The sequence below is a fragment of the Aythya ferina genome, assembly GCF_964211825.1.
Source record: "Aythya ferina genome assembly, chromosome: 20".
In the NCBI taxonomy this organism is placed as follows: Eukaryota; Metazoa; Chordata; class Aves; order Anseriformes; family Anatidae; genus Aythya; species Aythya ferina.
The window spans coordinates 4,162,368-4,184,855 of NC_140318.1; the positions used below are offsets into that span (position 1 = coordinate 4,162,368).

Below are 22,488 nucleotides of genomic sequence, written 5' to 3' on the forward strand. Positions count from 1 at the left end.
CTGGGAAATCCAATCTGAGGAGGGTTCCTGGTGTCCTGGGGGGGTTCCTTTCTCAGCACCCCCCCCTGCTTGCAGCGGGGTCCCCCCCCTCTCCATGCCTTTGGCAGATTTTCCCCAAAAGCGCTCAGCTGCGAGCCCCCGCGTCCTCCCCTCACCTCCCCCGGCGGCACCCGGGGAGGGGGGTGGGGGGGAGGCAGGGCTGGGGGGGGGTCCAGGCACTGTGTCAGCCCCCATGGGCTGTGGGACCTCCTTTCCAGCCCCCCCCCGGCCTCCCCAGCACGTTGCTGGCTCACAAAATCCTATTTTTTTTTTTTTTCCCCTCCCTCCATCCCTCCCAGCAGCTGAGCGCTGGAGCAGGGCTGCAGCTGTGGGGTGGCTGCGTCCCCTCTCTCCCCCTGCTGTGTGCAACCCCTCACACCCCCCTGTCCCATCCCGTCCCCCTCCCTCCCCAATTTGGGGACAGGGACGGAGCAGGGCGAGGACAAAGCAGGGGGCTCCGGCACCCCAAATTCTCCCCAGGATGCCACCCCACGGAGGGATATTTGTGGGTCTCTGGCTGCTGCTGGTCCCTGGCGTCACCGGGTCCCCTCCCGGTGCCGGGGGGGCCACGCTGGCCTTCGTTTTCGACACCACGGGCTCCATGTACGACGACCTGGTGCAGGTGACGGACGGGGCGTCGCGCATCCTGGAGCGCACGCTCAGCCGGGGCACCAAGCTCATCAGGAATTACGTCCTGGTGCCCTTCCACGACCCAGGTAGGGCCACGATGGGTGTGGGGATAAGGCTGAGGGGCCGGGGTTTTGGGGCTGGGTGGGTTTGGGGCTCTGGGGGTGCACTGAGGGTAGCAGAGGGGAGCGGAGCTGGTCCCCTGCCAGCACCCAGGTGCCCCAGGCTGCGGTTGGTGGCTGGGGGCAACGTGCCCAGATGGGGATGGCTGAGCCAAAATCACTCCGAGGAGCACCCCGAGTGCGTGCCCTGTCCCTTCTCCCCTTTTTAATCCCCCCCCCAAGTGGCTGCGGTGGGGAAGCTGCACAGGGTGGCTGTCAGGCACGGTCTCCACACCGTGCTGCCGTATGGGGCAGGCTGTTTCCCCCTGTTAATTAATTAATTAATGGCGATGCCGGCACCTGCTTGTGCCACGCGGGTGGCTTTTTGCTCCTAACCCGTTCCCATCTTGTTGGGCATTGCTGCACAAGCCCTGTGCGCACCTATAAATAGCGGCTGCTCCCCAAAAGAGCCCAGACCTCCCCTAAAGAGAGCAGGACCGGGGCTTTATTTTTAGCAGAAATGCTGAAGTTCAGTGAAAACGGCTGGAGATGGGGTCAGGGGCAGTAGGTGGGGGTCGGCAGCCGTTTGCTGGTGGTCTCCCCAAGGCCCAGGTCCGTGTCCCGTGTTTCGGCTGGGGTCAGGGGCTGACGTGGGACCTCTGTGTTCGCAGAGGTTGGCCCCGCGACCCTCACCACGGACCCCCGCCTCTTCCAGCAGCGCCTGCAGCAGCTCCAAGTCCAGGTACAGCGCCGAAGCAACGCTCTCTTCTAAAAAACGATGCCTTTTAAACCATTTCAGCCGCGCTCTGCCGGCTGAAACGCTCCCGGGGAGCTTCTTGCGCTTTGCCCATCCCGGTTCCTGCCCTGCAGTGCTCCATCCCGCTGCGTTCCCCGTTAGATGCAGCTGTGTCAGCGGGATTTTTAGGGCACAAAACCCCATGGAAGCAGGAGCCAGTCCTCGCCGTGTCCCCCAGCCCCCTGCCTGGGGTCGCCGCTGGAGGCGGTGGGCTGGGGTGGGCACAGGAGTGTGCCCTACAGGTGGATTCACGGGGCTGCACTGGGCTGGAGTCATTATGGGGTGGGGTGTTAATTACCAGATGTGGGACGAGAACGGCTCGGCTGTGATCCCGTGTGGCCCCATGGGGCCATCACGCTGTGCATGCTCCAGCAAAGAAATGCAAGCCTTTGTTATGGGGATGGATTTGGGAAGCCGGCATGGCACGGGGACAGCGGGGACCCCAGCCCTGCCCGTGTCACATCCCCACAGGGCGGGGGGGACTGCCCGGAGATGAGCGTGGCAGCCATCAGGCTGGCCGCCGAGGTCTCGCAGCCCGGCTCCTTCATCTACGTCTTCACGGACGCTCGGGCCAAGGACTACGAGCAGCAGGAGGAGCTGCTGCGGCTGCTGCAGCACAAGCAGTCCCAGGTGAGGCCGTGTCCCCTCCAGACGTGGCTCGGGCAGGCGCACGGCGGTGGCTCCAAGCCCCGAGGAACTGCCCCCATCACCCCTTCACGCGGGGACGCGGCACCGTGGCTCAGCGAGCAGGGGGCTGGATGTGTCCCCCCCGGGGTGTGCTGTCCCCGATGGGACGCTGCAGGGGACCCCGGTGTGACCCTGGCAGGTGGTGTTTGTGCTGACGGGGGACTGCGGGGACAGGAGCCACCCCGGGTACCGCGTGTACGAGCGCATCGCGGCCACCAGCTCCGGGCAGGTCTTCCACCTGGACAAGCAGCAGGTGAAGGAGGTGAGCGAGGACGGGGAGGCGGTCTGACCCAGCCCCTGTATTCCCCCGGGGTCAATCCTCGTGCCCAAGGCACCTCTGGGTTGCTCTGGGAGCCCCGCGTTAGCCTTGAACCAAGCAAACGAGGTTTCTGTTCCCATGGGCGAGCCAGGGGATGTGACTGCTCCCCCGTGGTGGAGCAGGAGCCACCTGGGAATTGCAATCACACCAAATGACTCGGTTCCCTTTGCATCGGGAGGGGTGTGCCTGGGGTTTTGTGCCCCTGCCATACAGCCCTGCTTCTGAAACAGCCCTAAAATGGGGATGCCATACGGCGAGGATCCAGGTTAATCCTCCCCCGCCTGCCCCCAGGTGTTGAAGTGGGTGGAAGAGGCCATCCAGGCCTCCAAAGTCCACCTGCTGTCTGCAGACCATGAGGATGGTGGGGAGCACACGTGGCCCGTCCCCTTCGACCCCAGCCTGAAGGAGGTCACCATCTCCCTGAGTGGCCCAGCCCCACAGATCGAGGTCCGGGACCCGGCAGGTGGGTGCCCAGGGGAGCAGCAGGCAGAGGGGAGATGCTTTGGGGAGCATTTTGGGGATCCCTGTGAGTCCCTGTTTTCCTCCAGCAGCCAGAAGTGCGTGATGGAGTGCTCCTGGCCGGCTGCAGGGGCTGGGGTACCACCCGGGGTGCCCGTCCCAGAGCTTTGCTTCTCCTTGCAGGGAAGGTGCTCGAGAAGGGCCGCGACCTGAAGGAGCTGCTCAGCATCCCCGACTCGGCCGTGGTGGTGGCGGTGCAGCCCCACGAGCCAGGGATGTGGCAGGTCAAGGTAGGCTGGTGCCAGGTCCCGTGTGTCGTCCCCTCCAGGTGGGACACCCCCAAAAAAAAAAGAGCCCACAGAGCCCCTGCCCCTCTCCCGTGCTCGGGGCTCTCCTGATGGGCACCGAGCTGCCTGAGCGGGTGCAAGGGGCTGGCTGCTGCCCTCTTCCTTCCCCTTCTGCCCTCGGCAAGTGCCTCTCGTCCTGCTTGCAGACCCAGAGCAGCGGCCGCCACTCGGTGAGGATCACGGGCGTCAGCAGCATCAATTTCCAAGCCGGCTTCTCCACCCAGCTCGACCCCGACAGCATCCAGCCCGGGGAGCGGCCGCTGCAAGGTGAGGCTGGCACTTGCCACGACGTGCACTCTGCCTCCATGCCTCCTGCAGCCTGGAACACGTCTAAATTTTGCTTTTCTCCCAGGCCTGCCCGTCTCCGTGGTGGTGAACTGCAGCGGCCTGGAGCCCCCAGGACGTCTGCAGGAGATCGAGCTCTTCAACAGCTCCGGCCGTGCCCTCCTCTCGCTGCCCCTATGGCCCCACTCCAATACCTCCTCGGGGCACCTCTGGGTGGGCTCGCCCCTCCGTGCCCCTCCTGGGGACTTTCTGCTGAAGGTGAAGGGCGAGGATGCCCAGGGCCACCCGCTGCACCGCCTCTCCAGCGTAACCTACACCAGCGTGGTCCCCGGTGAGCGGTCCCTGCTCGGCACCACTTCTCCAGGGGGCTCAAAGGCTCCTTCCAGCACCCCTCTGCTTTGCTTTCTGCCTTTCCTGGTGTCTCCGAAGGAGCGTTACATGTCTCTGTGTGTCCCCAACTGCTTCCAGGCCTGCCCCAGGTGAACATCTCCAGCAGGATCCGGGCTTACCGCCGCGAGCCGCAGCGAGTCTCCTGCTCGGCGCACAGCAAGCTGCCCTTCCGCATGCAGCTCAGCCGGGCTGGGGCCAGGCTCGGGGAGGAGAAGCAATTCAGGTTGGTCTCCAGTTTGGCCCAGTTTGCTCCCTGCTGGACTCGCACGGAGGCAGCACAACCCCCCCCGATGTTGCTGGTGGAGGGATGCTGTGCGCCACCCTGGGCACTGCTGGCTGCGAGCATCCTGAGGGAGTCACGGAAAATCCCGAGGGATGTGTCCGTGTGATGCCCAGCTCCAACGGGAGAAATCCCAAGGAATTTGGAGCAGCTGTGGGCATGGCATTCCCAGCCCCAGTGCCTGGAATGGGGCTGATCCTGTGGTTTCTCTTTTCATAGAGGTTCAGGGAACGTCAGCTGGCTGATCCCCGCGGCATCCAAGAGCGACGAAGGGTTCTACGAGTGCACGGCCACGAACAAGGTTGGGGTGGCGCGGGCTCGTGCCTACATCTCCGTCTCAGGTGGGTGCAGCTCCTGCCGAGCTCTGGTCCCCGGGGATCCCCAGGTTCAGGCTCCTTCCAGCCCAGCACGCTGCCTTTGCAGAGCCACCGCCGCGTCTCCAGGCTCCGGGCAATGTCACGGCTTCGCCGGGCCATGACGTGGTGCTGTCCTGCCCCGTGCTGAGCGCCGTGCCCTACAACCTGACGTGGAGCTGGGACGGGAGGGTGGCCCTGCAGGAGGGCGGCAGGGCCAGGCTGCTGCAGAACCACTCGCTGGAGATCAGCCGCGTGCAGCCAGGGGACGTGGGCCCCTACGAGTGCATCGCCCGCAGTGCCCACGGCACCGCCACCGCCTCCGTCTGGCTCTTCATCCAGGGTAGGCTCTGCCCCACACCGGGGGGGATTTGTGACCCCGGGAGCGGGTGATGCCACGGGGTGATGTGCTCCTCGTGGTCCTTTTTTCCCCTCCCCGTGCAGAGGCGCCGTGGGTGGAGGTCGATGCAAGCCCCCAGCGTTTCGGCAGGGGCCAGGAGCTGCGGCTGAACTGCACGGCCGGGGGCTACCCCCAGCCACGCATCACCTGGAAGCGCTGGGGCTGGGTGCTGGAGCAGGACCAGAGGTGACAGCGGGGACCGGGGTGCCTTCATCCTGCATCCCACTGGGGCTGGTGCTCCCCTCGTGGGGCCGCGTGGGCTGGGAGAGGGGCTGGGGGTTGCCAACGGGGAGAGGAAAGCGTTGAGGCATCCCCACCACACACCTGGGATGGTTGGCGTATTGCTGGCCCTAATTTCACGTGTGTTTTTCAAAGCCATCCTGCTTTATCCAGGCACAGACCCCAGCGAGGGGAACTCGAGGTGGGGAGGAGGTCTCTGAGCCCGCTGTGCGCCCAAGTCTCCAAATGATCTTTGTACTTTAATTTCTTCTGCTTTTGGCTTCCCCCTCCCCATCCCACATCAGGCTGTGAAGTGGGCTTGGGGAAGGTTTTTTTTTTTTACTTTGGGGATGAAAGTGCTCAACCCTCAATGCTTCTCCTTGGTTCCAAGCAATGTTCCCTCCTGTGGGGGCTGACGCAGCTGGCTTTGAGTCCCAAACCACATCGACCCAGTGCTCAGCAAACCTATCCCGTGTGCAGGGTGGCTCCAAGCCCCATCACTAATTTAATCGTATTTCTCATCAGTGTCATTTTTCAGGGCTCGGTTTCCCCTCTTTTCCCACCATTTCCCCTCTTTTCCCACCCCCTGCAGGGTTTTCATGGACTCTCAGGGCACCCTGCACATCAGGGCTGCGGTCCCGGAGGACGCGGGGAACTACAGCTGCTCTGCCAACAGCCTGCTGGGGCAGGACGAGCAAGCCATCAGCCTGGAGTACATCGGTACCGGCACCCCAGGAGGGGGATCCCAGCTGTGCACGGGGTTTTTAATTTCCTGCAGTGCTGGGAGCTGCTTGTGCAAGCTGTGGGCAGGACTGTCCCAAAAGGAGGGTGGTGGTGGAGGGGCTCTGGGGTCTCCGCTGTCCTCTCGGGGTGAATTAAGGCACAAGGAGTGCTGCGGGGATAACCTGCAGCCGTTTCTCTCCCCGTGGCACAGAGCCTGCTGCCATCCTGGCCGTGACACCGGGCGTCAAGGCGCTGGTGGGAGAAGACGTGACCCTGGAGTGCTGGGTCTCGGGGGTGCCCCCTCCCCAAATCGCGTGGCACAAAGGTGAAGCCGGGCCAGGACGCTCGCAGACAGCAAGCCCCATCCCTGCACCGGGACCCCCGCCTGCCCCTGGGGACGTCACGCACGGGGTCCCTGGGGTGCTGATGGGGACGTTTTGGGGCAGGCGAGCAGGAGGTGGCGGCGTTCCCGGCGGGCAGCCAGCGCGGGGTGCTGCGGCTGCAGGCGGTGCAGGAGGAGGATTCGGGGCCGTACACGTGCCAGGCTCGCGGCGAGGCCGGCGATGCTTTTGCCAGCACGGTGCTGGATGTGGGCTGTGAGTGCCCGGGGTTTTGGGGTTGGGAGGAGGGAAGCGGCTCGGGGTGTGGGCAGAGACCCCTGTGGGTGCTGTTGCGTGGGGCAAGGTTGGGGTGCGGGGTGTGAGCTGTGGGGTTAGGTGGAGGTGGGGGTTAAGCCTTTGTCTGAAAAGCCAGGCACCCCCCCATGGTGCTCAGGGCTTCCCTGTGAAGGGCTGGAATAGCTTGGGAAGGAGGAAGAGGAGGGTTGGGGTCTCATTGGGGGCAGTAAGGCTTGAATCTGTTAACGGTAGAAAAGCACAAGAGGGTTTTGCTCAGCAAGAGGGGTGCTGAGTGTAATTGAGGGTCAAAGCTGCAGGGTAATAAAAACAACAAATGCTTTGAATCATGCTTGTAACCCTTCAAGGCACCTGGCTCGTGCATTTTTGCAGCCCTGGGCACCAGGAAGCCAGGGTGCTGCAGCAGGGGGGTGGCAGCCCTGCCCGAGCCCCTTCCCACTGCTCTCTCCTGCAGCTGCCCCGCATTTCCCCGAGCCCCTGGGGGACCTGGAGGTCGAGATCGGGGACAGTGTGACCCTGCCGTGCCGTGCCGAGGGCTCGCTGCCACTGCAGGTGGCTTGGTCCCGGCAGGATGGGAAGCCCGTGGTGCAGCAGCACGGGGTGCCTGGGGCTGAGCTCCTCATCGATGGTGAGCGCTGAGTGCGTGCCGAGTGATGGAGAGGGCGTGCAGGCGTCCTGCCTGGGTGTGCGCTCACACAGCACCTCCGTGCGCTCCCCCTCGGTGCTCCAGGAGCCTCGCTGGATGACCAAGCTGTCTATGTCTGTGAAGCCCAGAATGATTTTGGGAAAATCCGAGCAGAGGTCAAGCTGACGGTCACTGGACAAGGTTTGATTTTCTGTGTGTTTTTTCTTTTTGGTGCATGGGTCCCCGTGAGGCTCAAGGTGGGCTGAAAGCACTTGGGCAGAGCCATCCGCTGAATCCCTCCCCAGCACGGGTTCAGGAGCACTCATCCACCTCTGCCCAAAAGCACTGGAGTGCGCTCAGACCCACAGACAAACACCCCCAAACTCCTGGGGGGGGCTGAATGTTGGAGCAGGCTTGTGCTGAGCCAAGCTCTGGACCTCGGAGGAGAGGCGGTGCAGGGGCTTACGGCCACCCCAAACCTCGAGCAGCTTTTTGGTGGTGGCAGCGGGGGGCTGCAGCAGTCCAGGTGTCACTGGGCAGGCTGTTGGACTGCTCCGTGGAATGAATATGATGCACTTAATGCAGAAAATCAAAAAATCACCATCCTGGGTGGCTTGGGAGGGGGAGAAAACACCCCGTGCCATGGGGAGCCTGAGTCAGCCGCACATTTCTGTTGTGGGCTCTTCTGTCCATCCCCAGGAAGGTCTGGCAGACGTCTGGGTTAATTTTTAAAGCAAGACATTAATTCTCCCCCGTGTTCCTTGCTAATTTATCTCCAATTAATATCACTTTTCCTGTTCTCCCCTCTCTCTCCCAGCCCCAGTAATAGCTCTGGCACCCGCCGTGGTCCGTGTGCTGGCGGGGCAGCCCCTGTGGCTGCCGTGCGTCATCCTGGCCGGGCGGCCGCTGCCTGCCCGCCTCTGGCTGAAGGACGGGCAGCCGGTGAGGGTCGTGGGGGCAGGGGGGGCTTCATGGGGCCAGTGGGGGCTCTGTGGGAATGGGGGCCTCGTGGGGGTACATCCATGCCCAAAGCTGCCGGTGGGAGATGCTGGGGGAGCGTTTGGGTTGGGAGGGCGCGCCATCAGGGTGCTCGCGCTACCCAAGGATGGGATTTTTGGGTATGCCCCAAAGGCAGCATGGCAAGGTGATGTTTGCCCCTCTCTATCCCTTCCACTTCCCTGTCTCCACCCTGTCCAGGTAGCCCCGAGCGGCCGCTTCTCCACCCAGCCTGACGGCAGCCTGCACGTGGGCCAGGCATTGCAGGGGGACGCGGGGACCTACACCTGCGTGGCCACCAACGCCCTCGGCTCGCAGCGGCAGGAGGTGGCCCTGGTGGTCCACGGTGAGAGGCCGGGTGTCCCCGCGGGGTGGCCGGGGTGGGTGCTGTCCCCTGGCCTCTGCTGCCAGCTCTGTGTGACCTCAGTGGGAAGGAGCCGTGGATCTCTGGCTGGAGCGAGGCTTTTCCACCGCTCTGGAAGAGCTGCTGCAGCATGTCAGGGCAGGAAAAACTCCGAAGCCAGATCTGTGCGTAAGGAACGGTCCCCAGGGCAGCACGGTGCGGCTACAAAGCAGGCTCAGAGAACATCTGGTGGCTCTGTGAGTGCTAGCCAGCCAGGACACATGAAATGTTCGACTCTGGACACGTGCAATGAAGCATCCATCCTGCCTGTTGGGCTGCTGACCCGCGCTGGTGGAGCCCCGTGCCCAGCCGGGATGTGCAGGGTGCTCGGGGCTGGTCCCCAGCTGGGGTCGGGTGCCAAATGTTTTGGGTACGAGAGCAGGGGCTTCACCAGGAGCTGTCACCTGCAGCAGGGTGAGGTTTAGGCAAATCTAGCCTGGGAGGCTGAGCTTTTGAGGAAGAACGTGAGCTTTTGGGGAAGCATGTGAGCTTTTGGAGATGCAACCCCTGTGTACAGCGGTGATTGCGCAGAGAGAGGGGACGGTGCTGGAGGGGCTTGGGGACAGGACGGGTGTTTGCTGGGGGTGCTGGCAAGCTGTGAGTCAAAGCCCCGCTCCCTGAGGCCATGTCCAGCAGGGTGAGGTGCTCCTCTCTGTCCCCAGTTCCTCCCAGCATCGAGCCTGGTCCTGCCCTGGTCGCTGCCACCGAGGGAGTGGCCGTCACCCTGCGGTGCGATGCCACCGGCGTGCCCACCCCCACAGTCACCTGGACCAAGGTAGAAGTGTCCCCAGTGGGTGGGGGGCTTGGGAGGGTGGCTCTGTGCGGGAGCAGGCTGGCGTCCTGCTGTCAGGGGCACCCTTGGGTGCTGGGTGGTGTGTGGAGAGGACATTGCCCACCGGTGCGCTGTGGCTGCCTGGGGAGGTGGCACTGAGCGCCCCTGGAAGCTGGAATTGGCAAGACAGCTTGCTCTGATGGACCCAGAGCCTATTATTATTAATTATTATTATTATTATTGATTTTAATTTTTGTCCTTGGCCTTGCTAGCTCATGGCAAAGTCTCTGCCTTCTTCCTCTCCTCATCAGGGCACGGAGCCCATCTCACCGAGCCCACGCTACCACCTCAACCCCAACGGGACCCTCCTGATCCCGTCACCCTCCCCGGGGGATGCTGGCACCTATTTCTGCACGGCTGCCAGCGTGGCAGGCTTCTCCAGCCGGCAGGTGCAGCTCTCCATCAGCAGTGAGTGCTCAGCACCGGGACCAGCTCCTGGTAAACCCTCTCCAGAGGGTGGGCAGCCACAGGCTGTGGTTGCTCCTGGTTTCCCTGTTGTTTTTGGGCTGCCCGAGCCACGTGTAGGATGGGTTTTGGGGATGGGGAAAACAGCGCTGAGGGTGGTGGGGTGCGTGGAGCGTTCCTGCACCAGCTTTGTTTTCTCTCTCCATCCAGCCAAGCCCAGGATCAGCGTGAACGGATCGCGGGGGATATCAGCCCCTGTGACCGTCCTGGCGGTGCGCGGGCAGGAGACCACGCTGCCCTGTGAGGCACAGGGCTCTCCCCTTCCCCTGGTGGTGTGGAGCCGCGAGTCCCGGCCGCTGCCTCTCTCCTCCTCGAGGTACCGGCTCTGCCTGCTCCCCGGGGAGCACTCCTGGGGTTGTTGAGGGTTGGATCCTGCCCCGGTGCTCTGAGCACTCGCTGCTGCTCCTCAAAGAGAGCTCGCGGTGGCTGCTGGCCAGGGCAGCCGCTCTCCCACCACCCCCTCGCTCCCACGCGCCTTCACGCTGGGTTCTGCTCCCAGTTTCGCAGCTGGTCTGAATTTGTCCACTGGAGCGAAGCGAGCGGCTGGCTTGCAGCTCCGTGGCTCGGGCCCGTGTCTGCTCAGCCTCAGCTTCAGCAGACAGCTACGTGCTGATGTTCACAGCGCAGGATCTGCCCCTCAGCACGTTGCTCATCCCCGGGGACGGGGCAGCGGGGATGCTGAAGCACGCGGGTGGGATGGGGAGGGAGGCAGAGTTGTCCCCGTGGGGCTGGTGGCAGTGATGGGACCACCAAAGCCATGCAATGGGAGATGAAAACTGCACAGTGCCTGGGTGTGTTTGATTATTGAGTGTCTTGGTCTTCCCTGATGGAGCAAGATCTGCTTAGTACGTTGTTAGCAGCGTGCTGGAAGGGGTGTCCCACGCTGCGGACCCCAATCTCCGTTCGTGGCTTCCTTCCTTCCACCCGAGGCTTGCTGTGGCTGGCTGGGGAAGGCAGCTTGTTTTCACGCCTCTCGAGGGACCGTGTTGCTTTGTCGTTCTTGATCCCGTTCCCTATGGCTGCTCCCTGTGGCCCTGTGCTGCTCCCCATGGCCGAGTGATTTATGGGGCGGAACGGGCGGCCGTGGGCTGCAATGATGTTATGTCTGCACAGCGCAGATGGTGCTGGGTGCGAGAGCACGGCCAGCTCCAGCTGCAGGGGCCGAGCTCCACGGGGACCCCCAGCACCTTCGGTGGTGACCCTGTCCCCCACAGTGGTGGTTCACGCTGCAGCCTTGCACGGGTGCAGAGCAAAGCTTATTTTTTTTCCCCCTGTGCGCAGCTCTGCGGGGCTCCCTGTGGCCCTGGGGACCTTCCCGTGGCTGCCTCGTGGTGAGCTGTCAGCCCCTAGCTCCTGCCCAGGGTGAAGCCAGATAAAAAGGGCAGCAGGGCTGCTCCTCCCAGCCGGCTTCTCTGTTCCTTCTGCACCTCAAGGTACACCGTCCTCCCGTCGGGGTCTCTCCGGCTGGCCGAGCCCCAGGAGGCAGACAGCGGCCTCTACACCTGCACGGCCACGAACGCCGTGGGGAACGCCTCGGTGCGCTACAGCCTGCGAGTCCAGGGTACGTCCTGCTGAGCCCGTGGCACGTGGCATGCTTCTGCATCACCGCGGGGAGCCGTGAGTTGTAAACACAGCTCTGTGCCACCCCTCCATGCCACTTTTTTCTCTTATTTCTCTGTCCCAGTCCCGCCACGAATCCAGCGTGGCCCCGAGGTGCTGCGGGCGCTGGTGGGAGAGCGGCTGGAGCTGCCGTGCGTGGCCCACGGGGACCCCGTCCCCAGCCTGAGCTGGTCCAAAGACGGCCGCCTGCTGCGGGAGGGCGAGCGGGGAGCCCTGGGGGGGCCCCACGGAGCTGTGACCATCGGGGCCGTGCAGCTCTCCGATGCGGGACGCTACCGCTGCATCGCCAGCAGCAGCGTGGGGCAGGACGCCGTGGAGGTGGTTGTGCAAGTGCTGGGTGAGCGCTGGGACCACAGGATGGGATGGGGTGGGGAGGGCTGGGCTGGGTGTCTGCTGACCCAGCATTGGGGTCGTTCCACCCCCCAGAGCCTCCGTACCTGGGGGATGGTGCAGAGGTCCTGCTGGAGAAGGTTCTCCATGAGAACATCACCATAACCTGCCCGGTCAAGGGTAAGGGCTCCGTGCAAGCTGGTGTTTACCAGGGGCTGGGTGTCCTCGTTTGTCCGGCTTTGGGAATCTCCACTTAACCCATCCTTGCTCCTTCCTCACTGCTATGCCCCTGTCCTTCGTTCTCTGGGCTCAGCCCAGCTCCTGGCACCCGGCTCTTGGGTAGCATGAGGTGGGGATGGCGCAGGAGCTGTGGGGCAGCACGGATTTCCCCAGGCAGCCCACACATTGCCTAGCACAGGTGGGAGATGGGGCACCCATCACCTGCCTGAACACTTTCCCCACCTCCATGCACCCACGCAGGGACTCCCACGCCATCTGTCCTTTGGTGGAAGGACGCGGTGGAGGTGCAGGACGCCGTGCCGGGTGCTGAGCTGCTGGACAGGGGCTCGCTCTTCATCCACGCCCTGCAGCCCAGCCACAGCGGGGAGTACACCTGCATGGCAGCCAACGACGTGGGCTCCGTCAGCCTCACGACCACGCTGGTGGTGCACGGTACGGCCAGAGGGAAGGGGGCTCCTGCCCCATGTGAGATGCTCCCCAAATGGGGTGAGCTGTGAGGGTGGTGGGGATGGGCAGAGCTGCTGCATGGGGTCTGTGTGCTGTCTGGGGAGAAACGAGGCAGCCAGATGCCACCGTGCCTTGTCACGGCTCTTGCCTCCCCCCAGGCCCCCCGGAGATGATGGGCAGTGGCTGGGAGAACGTGTCGGTGGTGGCCGGCCAGCCCCTGGAGCTGCATTGCAATGTCTCCGGCACCCCCGTCCCCTCCATCACCTGGCACAAGGATGGGCACCCGGTGAGCCACAGGGGAAGGGGGTGGTGGCATCGTGCCCCCCCCGTGATAGGGGTGCTGCTGGCTCCCCCTGACACCTCCTTTCCTCCCTCTTTTCCTGCAGGTGGATGGAGCTGGGGGTCCCCTCATGCTCCGCAGGGGCCAGACACTGCGCTTCGCCGCGGTGCGCAGCGAGGACACGGGCACCTACAGCTGCAGAGCCCGGAGCAGGGCAGGAGAGGCGCGCAGACACTTCGCCCTGCTCGTGCTGGGTGACTTGGTCCCCGTCCCCTGTACCCAGCGATGGTGACCCTGGGGTGGGCTGCGGTGGGCTGGGGGAGGTCCCTTGCAGCCAGCTGGCTGGGGACAGGGCGGTCCTTTGGGCCGCATCCAGCGTGCAATTTTGGGAACACTGAGCTTGTTATCCTGGATCAGCATGGGGAGGTCAGGAGGGTGGCAAAATTGGGGTGCTCCTTGTTACCCCTGCTCACACCTCCTCTGCCCTCAGTGCCCCCGAGCATGTCCGGGTCGCGGTGGCCTCACAACGTCTCCGTGCCGGAGGGCTCCGAGGTGCTTCTGGAGTGTCGGAGCAGGGGGGTGCCCCCACCCCGGGTGCGTTGGATGAAGGATGGGCAGTAAGTGGCTGCGGGGAGGGGCTGGGACCTGCTGGAGGGGTGAGGGTGGTGGTCCTGTGAAAGAGACAGCAACAGGGGGCATGCGACAGGGGAGCACGATGTGTTGGACACAGAGACGTCCCCTTCTCCAAAACTCTGGGCCAAAAAGAGGTTTTCAGGGATGGGTTTTGGGAAAACCTTTCCCCAGCCCTTGCTTCCTCCCTGCTGGGACAAAACCAGCACGTTACCAGCATGGAAAACCCCTCCAAGAGCTGGTGCCATCGCTCCCTGCCCTGGGCTCTGTCCCTTGCCCGTGCTTGGCTCCGAGTCACGCGTGCACCCTTCTGTCCCCCGAGGCCTCTCCCAGCTCTGGACCCTCACCTCGAGCTGCTGGAGGAGGAGCAGGTGCTGAGGATCCCGAGCAGCCAACCCCAGCACCAGGGCACCTACCAGTGCCTGGCCACCAACCCTGCCGGCCAGCACAGCAAAGTCTTCCAGCTCCACGTGCACAGTGAGTCCCCGGCTGCCCTCCACCCAATTCCCTTTCAATCCCCTTGAACCCTCACCCACCCATGCAGCCGAACTTGGGGAGGGGCGAGCATCTCCCCCACCTCCATGCCCCTCTCTCCACCAGCTCCTCCTTCCATCCTGGGCGCCGAGGAGCTGGTGGAGGTGGTGGTGCTGCTGAACGGCTCCGGCCAGCTGCCCTGCGAGGCGCGGGGCTCCCCAGCCCCCACCATCGCCTGGTTCAGGGGCCGGCGCCCTCTCCCCTCGGGGACCAGGACCACCTATGTGAGGGGGGGCCGGGCGCTGCGGGTGAGCGGGGTGCAGGAGGAGGACGCGGGGCTGTATGTCTGCCGGGCCACCAACCCCGCGGGCACGGCGCACAGGACCGTGAGGCTCGAGGTTTATGGTAAGGCACCTGGTGCCATGACTTGGAGGAGGCTGGGAAGCATCCCTGGTTTGGGGGCTTTCCGAGGGGTCTCTCCCCTGGTTTGGGGGCTTTCCGAGGGGTCCATCTCCTTTCCATCAGCTTGGGGTGGCTGCGCTCAGCTGTCAGTGCAATAAGGGTGTGAATGTGCCATTTTGGGATGGTTCTTGCGCTGCGTGGTGCCACGTGCGATGGGTTTTTGGAGCTTCTGTCCCCAGCACGAGCTCTGCCCCTGTCTGCTCTGATTCACCTGCACCTTTGGGCTTCTGCTGAACCAGTTTCCATCTCCCTGTGGGCTGAGCTTTGTGGGACGTGTCCTGCTGTCCCCTGACTGCCACCAGCACAGCCGCCGTGCTCAGCTCGGGCTCTCTGCACTCGCTCTCCCCCCATTTCTCTGTCCCTGCAGTGCCACCGACGATCTCCAGCGAGGGCCGCGTGGTGGAGGCAGCAGTGGGCCAGCCCGTGGAGCTGCCCTGCTCGGCCAGGGGCAACCCCCTGCCCACCCTGAGCTGGCAGAAGGACGGGCAGCCCCTGCCCCAGGGTGCCGGGGTGCTGCTCCTTGCAGGCGGCACGCTGCTCCGGGTCCAGAGGGTGTCGGAGAGCTCAGGGGGCTCCTACACCTGCCTGGCCAGCAGCCCTGCAGGAGAGAGCGTGGTGCAGCACACGCTGCTCGTGCAGGGTAAGGGGGCTGCGGGGTTGCAGCAGGGAGCGGGGATTTATGGTGGCAGGAAGGAGGTGGCTGAAACCTGCAGCTCCTCTGAGATTGGAGAAGTGTGTGTGAAATTTCGCTCCACGCAGCTGTGGGTTTTGGTTTACTGCTGGGGTCCTGTGCCCTCCGAGCTCCTGGCTGCTCCGGTGCCAGGCTCCCAGGGCTGCTCCCAGCCGGCTGTCCTCTTTTCCCTTTTTCCCCAGCTCCCCCCAAGTTGCTGATCGGCGATGGGGAAAGCCACCTGACTGCCGTCGCCAACGACTCCCTGCGCATTCGCTGCCGTGCCAGCGGTGTCCCCGTGCCCCGGATCCGGTGAGCACTGTAGGACGGGATGGGGGTCCTGCCCACGTCCCCCTGCTCTGCCTTAGGGGGCTGCACAGCTCCATGGGGGCACCCCAGAGCCTGACATGTGAAGGTGCAGCAGAGAGCGGGATGGGGACTCCATATGGGTAATGGGGACCCCTGTCTGGAGGTGTCCTTCAGGATGGGAGGCATCAATTCCTATTCCTCATCCCTGGGGTCCTGTTCTCCCTGTGATCTGGATGCTTTGCTAGTGCTGTGGGTGCAGCACCCCATGCTCCTGGTGCGCAAACCAGGGTGGGTGGTGGTGTGGGACACCCCAAAACCTCACCACCCGCCCTGCTCCTTGCAGGTGGCTGAAGGATGGACTCCCGCTAGGCACAGGGGACGGCGTGGCGGTGTCTGAGGACAGCGGGACCCTGCTGATTGCCCGTGTGGGGCTCGCACACCAAGGGCTCTACATCTGCCAGGGCAGCAGCCGGGCTGGGGGGACCCAGGTTCAGGTGTGGGTTTTGGTGCAAGGTGAGCGCAGCAGCACCTGGGGGAGACTCGCTCTCCATCCCACGCATCAGGGTGGGCATGGCTGGCCAAGGGCTTTCCCCCAGCCTTGTTTTTTTCCCCCCTCTGGCCAGCACGCCCCTCGGTCAGCATCGTGGAGGGGGATGCCGTCACCGTGGCCCTTCGCCAGCCAGTGACGCTCCGGTGCCAGGCCACGGGCACGCCGCCCCCACGGCTCAGCTGGAGGAAGGACGGGGTCCCGCTGCCAGCCACGGGCAGCATCTTCCAGGTTGGGGGACGTGATGGGGCTGGGGGGGCCGTGCAGGGCATTGCTGTGTGCCCTGGGGCTTTCCTGCAGCAGTGTCTGGGCTGAAGCAGCGGTGACGCGGGGTGGCACTGACCCCTGCCCAGGGCACTGGGGGTGTTGTGGAGGGGTCTGCGTTGTCTGGAGCACAGGGACACCAGGCTCCTGAGGAGAAACCTGGTCCTGGGGCTGCAGGAGCTGAGGAGGGGGGGTTACAGGTGACCAAGGCTAATCGGGAACCCTCCCTCCTCCCTCTAGATCGAGAAGGCTGACCTGACCGATGAAGGTGTCTACACCTGTGTCGCAGCCAACCCCGCAGGGGAGGACGAGCAGGACGTGATGCTGAAGGTGCTGGGTGAGAAACCAGGCAGGGTGCAGAGAAAAAAAATCTTTTCACTGACTTGGAGGGCAGCGGTGGCACCGTGCAGTGCTGTGGTTCCCTCCTGGAACGGGGACTGGTGCGTGCCGTGCAGCCGGTTTGGGTTTGGGCTGCGCAGAGCTGATGGCCACGCATGCTGGGTTGCAGTGCCTCCGAACATCGAGCCCAGCGAGGTGGACCTGGCTGTCCTGGAGAACGGCACGGTGTCCCTGGAGTGCCTGGCCACGGGGGTGCCAGCTCCCGGTGAGCCTGTCCCCTCCCTCGAGCTTCCCTGGGGGTGTCCCCGGTGTGCGTCCCCATGCTGCCATCACGCTCCTTGCATCTCATCCCCCTCCTTCCCTGCAGACATCTCCTGGTACAAGGGGAACGAGCAGCTCGTGACCACCCCGGGCCGGATCCTGTCCAGGGATGGGAAGCGCCTGGAGATCCCCCGTGCCCACCTTGCTGATGCCGGCAGCTACCGCTGCGTGGCCTCCAACGCCGCCGGGGACACCGAGCTTGGGTACAGCCTGAGGGTGACCGGTGAGTCCGTGGGGTGCAGGGGGAGGACAGAGGCTGTGCGAGAGCAGGGTGCTCCCCCAGGACCCCCCATGCATGTATGGGGGCACATCCCTGAGAGATGGGTTTAGCAGAGACCCCTTCATCTGCCCCATTTGCCGTTACCCCACATCCATCTCTGGTAATGTCCCCAAAGGTCATAGCCCTACAGACAGGCATCTGGTCCAAATTTTGGTGTCTCCCACCCCAGCCGTCCCCATCGTTGCCCCCTGGTGCTGCTGGTGACATTGCTGTGCCCCCCCTGCCCTCCCCAGTGCCCCCACAGATCACGGCTGGCCCCAGCCCTGTCGTGGTGGTGATGAGCGAGGCGGTGACGCTGCGGTGCGATGCCACCGGGAGCCCTGCCCCGGCACTGATCTGGCTCAAGGACGGCAACCCCGTGCCCGAGGAGGTGGCGGGTGGCCCGCAGGTGAGGTGGCTACCACAGGGGGGTCTCCCTGGGGACATCCTTCCAGAAGGATGCTCTGGTTCCTTGTTCTGGCTTTTCCAAAAATAAAACCAAACAATTGCTGGAGCTGAGCAGACGTGGTGTTGCCCAAATTTACCCCTGCGTTTGGTCCATGGGAACACAGACCTGCTCAGCCCTGCTCCCTGCCACGTGGAAGAGCCAGGGGGTCCCCACGATGTGACAAGGACAGGCTCCAGGCAGGATTGTGCCCACCTGTCCTGGTTACTGCTTGCAGCCCAGCGAGGTTTCTCTCTGGCTTCATGCTCACCTGCGCTCTTTTCTTCCCGGGGGCACAGATCCTGTCCGGTGGGCGTGTGCTGTCCCTGCCCACCCCTCGCCTCCTGGACTCGGGGACGTACACGTGCGTGGCCAGCAGCGCCGTGGGCGAGGACAGGCGCGAGGCCACCGTCGAGGTGCGGTGTAAGTGTCCCCAAGTGTCCCCAGCCCCCTCTGGGGGCTGCTCCCTGCCCTCTCCCCAGCCTTGGGGGGCTGTGGGGCCAGCCAGGGGAAGAGGGGTCTGGGGGTGGCGTTGCCCTGTCTGTTTCCAGTGCCACCCACTGCCCTGGGCGAGGAGGAGAACGTCTCTGCCATCGTCAACCAGGAGGTGACACTGCGCTGCCCAGCCCCGGGGGTCGACCCCCGGGGGTCCCGCTGGCTGAAGGATGGGACCTTGCTCACACCGAGCCCAGGGATGCGGCTGTCAGAGGATGGGACTGTGCTCCAGGTGATGTTTTGGAGCAAAAGAAGGGATGGGAGGGGAAAGGGGCTGCAGAGCATCTCACCGTCTCTCCTCGTGGCAGGTGGGGCGAGCCGCCGTGCAGGATGCGGGCAGGTACACGTGCCAGGTGCCCGGCCACCCGGAGAGACACTACGACCTGAACGTGTTGGGTAAGGGCTGCCACGGCTGGGACAGCTCACCAGGAAAATACGGGGCGTATGGAGATGTAGAAACAAACCCTGTAAGCATAACGTGGACCTGAGGTGGCTCGCTGGCTTGGAAAATGGTGTCCGAAGGATTAAAGCTCTGCGAGATGATGCAGCTGGAGGTGTAGGGAATCCCCTACTGGAACGGGACGGGGGAAAAAGCCAATGTTTGCACAAGTGTTGCTTTGGGGTATTTCAGTAACCATGCAGCTGTCTTCCCAAAGCTTGGGCAGGGGAGCAAAGGGAATTTGCTGCCATTGCCAGGGCTGCTCTGCGCTCTCTGCGCCCTCATCCATCACGGCAGCACGCGGGTATCAGCCCCTGCCGTCCCCTGCCTGGGTCGGGGGGATGCTCACCATGCGCATCCCTCACCATGCACATCCCTGCAAACTCCAGCACATCCACAGCACCAGGGCAGAGCCAGGCCTGGCTTCCCTCGGGGATGCTCGGGGCCAGCTGGTGGGAGTCCTGCAGGCAGGCAGCCGGCACGGGGAGGAAGGCCAGTTCTCCCCGCTCCTGCGCTCCCTTCCCAGGGAGACGTTGCACGCTTGGCCTGGTGTCCTGGCTCGGCTCGATTGTTTGGGTTCTGCTGTTTTTGTTTTTCAGAGGTTTCTGGGTGTTAGGATTTTTCTTCCAAAAGCTAATATCCCTCACGGGAAGGGGTTACCCTTCTCCAGCCAGCTGTAATTATGGGAACGGCGTCCGATAACGGAAAGTGTTAGGTCACCTTCGCAGCGAGCTGTGCTACCTAACAAGGCTCTGTCTGGCCAGCCTTGGCCTGGCCGTGGGGCTCAGCCAGCCTCTGCTGTAGGCCACGTGCAATTAAAACCATCACTTTCCTAATAGCTGGGAAGTGCACGTTATTATTTCCAGCCGTCTCGCTGGATCTTTGTGCAGAGCCTGGTGCCACGGGGGGCGAGCAGGACGGAGCTGCCCCTCTCCCCTTGTCCCCTGCCATCAGCTGCCCCTCTTCTATCTCTTCCCACAGTGCCACCATCGTTCTCCTCGGCAGAGCCCATCACCATGTCCGTGCTGGAGGGGCAGTCTGTCCGGCTGGCCTGCGAGTGCCACGGGATCCCCTTCCCTGCCCTGAGCTGGCAGAAGGATGGTAAGGTCCTGCCCCTCAGGGCTTGACCCACCAGGCAGATGCAGACCCCCTGCCCAGGGCAGGTGATACCCCTTGCATGGTTTAGGAGCATTTTGGCTGAGCAAACGCCAGGTTAAACTTGAAACCCAGTTGCCAGCCTGCTCCTTGCGGGTCTCCTGCTGCAGACAAGAGTAAAACCAACTCACATTGCTCTCCTTGGGCAGCAAGGAGTGGTTTATATCGAGTAGTGCCCGGCTTCTGGGTGGGATCTGGTCCTGCTGGGAGCCTGAGAGGAGGCTGCTGTCCCCCCCCCCGGGCAGGTGAACCCCTCTCTGCCCACCCCGGGAGCCCGAAGCTGGTGTCTGCAGGAGGGAGGATGCTCTACATCGAGAAGGTGCGGCTGGTGGACGAGGGGACCTACACGTGCAAGTGCAGCAACGCCGCCGGCAGCAGCAGCAAGGAGCATCGCCTGGGGGTGCACGGTGAGCCGGGGGACCCCGAGACGTGGGGGTCCTGCTGGGGTGGCTGAAGCTGCCTCTCCTAAGCTGTATGTTTGAGCAAGATGTTCTCCCTTGATGCAAGGCCCAGCTGGACCCAAAAGTTCACAGCTATTATCCCCTGCCTTGGGTGTTTTGGAAGGGTTTGCCTGTTTTGGAAGGGATGCTGCCAGCTGGGTTTGCCTGGCCCCCTCCAGCCCCCTCTTGGCTCTGCTCTGCTTGCAGCTGATGTTTGCTCCAGCAGCACGACTGCACTAATTGCACCCACCGGGATGTGCTTTGCCCTCCTGCTGCCACCAGCCAGCTCCACGGCATTTTTATACCCACTTTCATACCGCCAAGGGTTTTCCTCCAGCCTCACCTCCATCCCCTGTCCCTCTGCCCACAGTGCCGCCGAGGATCCGGGGCAGCAGCAAAGCCCCCAGGAAGGTTTCCGTCATCGAGGCCGGCGAGACTGTTTTGGAGTGCGAGGCCACGGGAAGGCCAGCACCCACGGTGACGTGGCTGAAGGACGGGCAGCCCGTGGCCCTTGGGGACGGGCTCTCGCTGTCGGAGCAGGGCTGGAGGCTGCGCATCGCCCAGGCAGCACTGGTCCACGCGGGGCGATACGTCTGCCTGGCGGCCAACACGGCGGGGCAGGAGCGCAGGGAGTTCGATGTGGTGGTGCACGGTGAGGGTGGGGGGCACGGCGGGTGGCTGTGGGGAAGGGACACGGGCAGCTGGGCTGGGTGGGGATGTCCCACCACGTGCCCAAAGCATCACGAGCCTGGAGAAGAGGAAAACGTGGAGCAAGTTTGGATAACGCAGCGTATAAAAGGTTTGGGGACAGGAGAAGAAGTAGAAGTGGCTCCACCAGCCTGTGGCAATGGTTTCTTTCCAGGTTGAGCAGAGCACCTCTTGCTTTAACAAAGTCAGCTGCTTTCCAAGGACTTGGGGGAACCTTGGGGACTGGGGTGCTGAGCATTTGAGCTGGAAAAGGACTGGGGTGGTGTAGGGCACGTGGCCAGCTTAGTGTCACGCCTGGAGGTGTGGGCTTGGGGGTGCAGGTAGGTGGCTGCTGATGGACCTTCTGTGCTCATGGCCTCAACCTGTACAAGCAGGAGGGTAGGAACCAGCTGGGTTCAACATCTGCCACATTTTTTCTGGGTTCAAGATCTGCCGCCTTTGTTTCACTCTTCTGCTGTCTCGGTGGCTGCTTTGCAGACAGCTCTTTGTCCCTTCTGCCTCCCCAGTTCCTCCGAAGTTCCTCCAAGGTTTGGGATCCACCAGCAACATCCGTGTGCCTCTGCACAGAGCCCTGACGCTGACCTGCGAGGCCACCGGGGTCCCCCTGCCCACGGTCTCCTGGTCCTGGAACGGCTCTCCTGTCACCCCCGGCGAGCACACGCAAGTGCTCTCAGGTGGGACGAGGGAAGGATGCTGCAAGAGCTCCACGAATGCATTCTGCCCTAACGCTGAGGAGTTCACACCCAGCACAGCTCCCACCCTGCGGGGTGGTACTGGGCTGTGCTGGTGCCTGGATCCGTGCCCTGAGCCTTCTCTGCTCCATGCTCACAGGGGGCTGGATGCTGAGGCTGCCCCGCGTGCGAGCCCAGGATGGTGGCCACTATTCCTGCCTGGCCAGCAACGCCGCTGGGGAGGCCAGGAGGGAGTTCCAGGTGGAGGTCCTGGGTAAGGGAGGGACATCTACCCTCTGATGGGCTCCTCGGGAGCATCAGAGCTTCAGCTGTGCGGGGACAGCACTGGTCAGCACTGGGTGCAGCGGTGGGAGCTGCAGCACCGGAGTCCTTCGTGCCTTGGTGCATGGACACAGCGCCTGGTTTGGTCCAGCTGCTGATGTCCCTGGCCTCTCGCATTCCTAGTTCCTCCACACATTGAGGACGTGGATGAGGAAGAGGCCATCACGGTGCCCGAGGGCCACCCTGTCACCTGGTCCTGCCTGGCCACGGGTGAGCATCGCGCAGGGAGCAGGGGTGGTGGGAGATGGGCGCGGAGCAAGCGGCCGGTTCCAGCCGATGACACAGGAATAGCTGAGGTCGGCTGAGGAGCTTTGTGGGGATAGTTCCTGGCTTTGCAGTTGGGCTGTCCGGAAAGTGCTGGGGAGGGGGCGCCCACGCGGGGAGCTTGTTCCACGACGTCAGCTCCGATCTTTCCAAAACGGAGCAAAAATTCCTCTAATCTGGTTTCTCCTTTTGCAATGGGAGTAATTAATCACCTCCTACTCAGGACAGTTTTCCTTTTTTTTTTTTTTTTCTTGCTGGCTCATCCAGCAGTCTCTAAAATCCCGATCCAGATTGTGATAAGTCTGGATTTGGGCTGGTGTCCCTGCTTCCCAGCGCAGTGACCCCATCCAGGCTGC

The 22,488-nt window shown here is 63.6% G+C and overlaps 2 protein-coding genes across 2 annotated transcripts in view; both read left to right on the forward strand.

Moving 5' to 3' along the window:
- Positions 1 to 520: 520 nt before the first annotated feature.
- Positions 521 to 22,488, forward strand: part of LOC311421785 (hemicentin-2-like) — a gene marked incomplete at its 5' end in the record, with an annotated part of 37,444 nt that continues 15,476 nt past the window's right edge. Inside the window, 33 exons of the mRNA XM_084494113.1 lie at positions 521 to 755; positions 1,439 to 1,509; positions 2,035 to 2,193; positions 2,390 to 2,512; positions 2,861 to 3,032; positions 3,212 to 3,318; positions 3,522 to 3,642; positions 3,728 to 3,991; positions 4,129 to 4,273; positions 4,550 to 4,671; positions 4,754 to 5,026; positions 5,128 to 5,269; positions 5,895 to 6,022; positions 6,237 to 6,350; positions 6,472 to 6,621; positions 7,115 to 7,288; positions 7,391 to 7,486; positions 8,103 to 8,227; positions 8,483 to 8,627; positions 9,347 to 9,459; positions 9,768 to 9,924; positions 10,132 to 10,297; positions 11,415 to 11,542; positions 15,338 to 15,446; positions 15,787 to 15,956; positions 16,763 to 16,858; positions 16,961 to 17,137; positions 19,534 to 19,653; positions 19,953 to 20,114; positions 20,518 to 20,799; positions 21,362 to 21,529; positions 21,687 to 21,800; positions 21,992 to 22,078. Of these exons, the coding sequence (XP_084350239.1) occupies positions 521 to 755; positions 1,439 to 1,509; positions 2,035 to 2,193; positions 2,390 to 2,512; positions 2,861 to 3,032; positions 3,212 to 3,318; positions 3,522 to 3,642; positions 3,728 to 3,991; positions 4,129 to 4,273; positions 4,550 to 4,671; positions 4,754 to 5,026; positions 5,128 to 5,269; positions 5,895 to 6,022; positions 6,237 to 6,350; positions 6,472 to 6,621; positions 7,115 to 7,288; positions 7,391 to 7,486; positions 8,103 to 8,227; positions 8,483 to 8,627; positions 9,347 to 9,459; positions 9,768 to 9,924; positions 10,132 to 10,297; positions 11,415 to 11,542; positions 15,338 to 15,446; positions 15,787 to 15,956; positions 16,763 to 16,858; positions 16,961 to 17,137; positions 19,534 to 19,653; positions 19,953 to 20,114; positions 20,518 to 20,799; positions 21,362 to 21,529; positions 21,687 to 21,800; positions 21,992 to 22,078 (4,915 nt within the window). The remainder of the gene's footprint in view (positions 756 to 1,438; positions 1,510 to 2,034; positions 2,194 to 2,389; positions 2,513 to 2,860; positions 3,033 to 3,211; positions 3,319 to 3,521; positions 3,643 to 3,727; positions 3,992 to 4,128; positions 4,274 to 4,549; positions 4,672 to 4,753; positions 5,027 to 5,127; positions 5,270 to 5,894; positions 6,023 to 6,236; positions 6,351 to 6,471; positions 6,622 to 7,114; positions 7,289 to 7,390; positions 7,487 to 8,102; positions 8,228 to 8,482; positions 8,628 to 9,346; positions 9,460 to 9,767; positions 9,925 to 10,131; positions 10,298 to 11,414; positions 11,543 to 15,337; positions 15,447 to 15,786; positions 15,957 to 16,762; positions 16,859 to 16,960; positions 17,138 to 19,533; positions 19,654 to 19,952; positions 20,115 to 20,517; positions 20,800 to 21,361; positions 21,530 to 21,686; positions 21,801 to 21,991; positions 22,079 to 22,488) is intronic.
- On the forward strand, positions 11,573 to 15,206 carry LOC311421799 (hemicentin-2-like; the record flags this gene model as incomplete). The annotated part of the gene is made up of 11 exons (XM_084494129.1): positions 11,573 to 11,588; positions 11,666 to 11,938; positions 12,028 to 12,111; positions 12,412 to 12,603; positions 12,777 to 12,904; positions 13,005 to 13,152; positions 13,389 to 13,515; positions 13,851 to 14,005; positions 14,129 to 14,407; positions 14,832 to 15,104; positions 15,154 to 15,206. The coding sequence occupies 11 exons, from the start codon at positions 11,573 to 11,575 to the stop codon at positions 15,204 to 15,206; spliced, it is 1,728 nt and encodes a 575-aa protein (XP_084350255.1).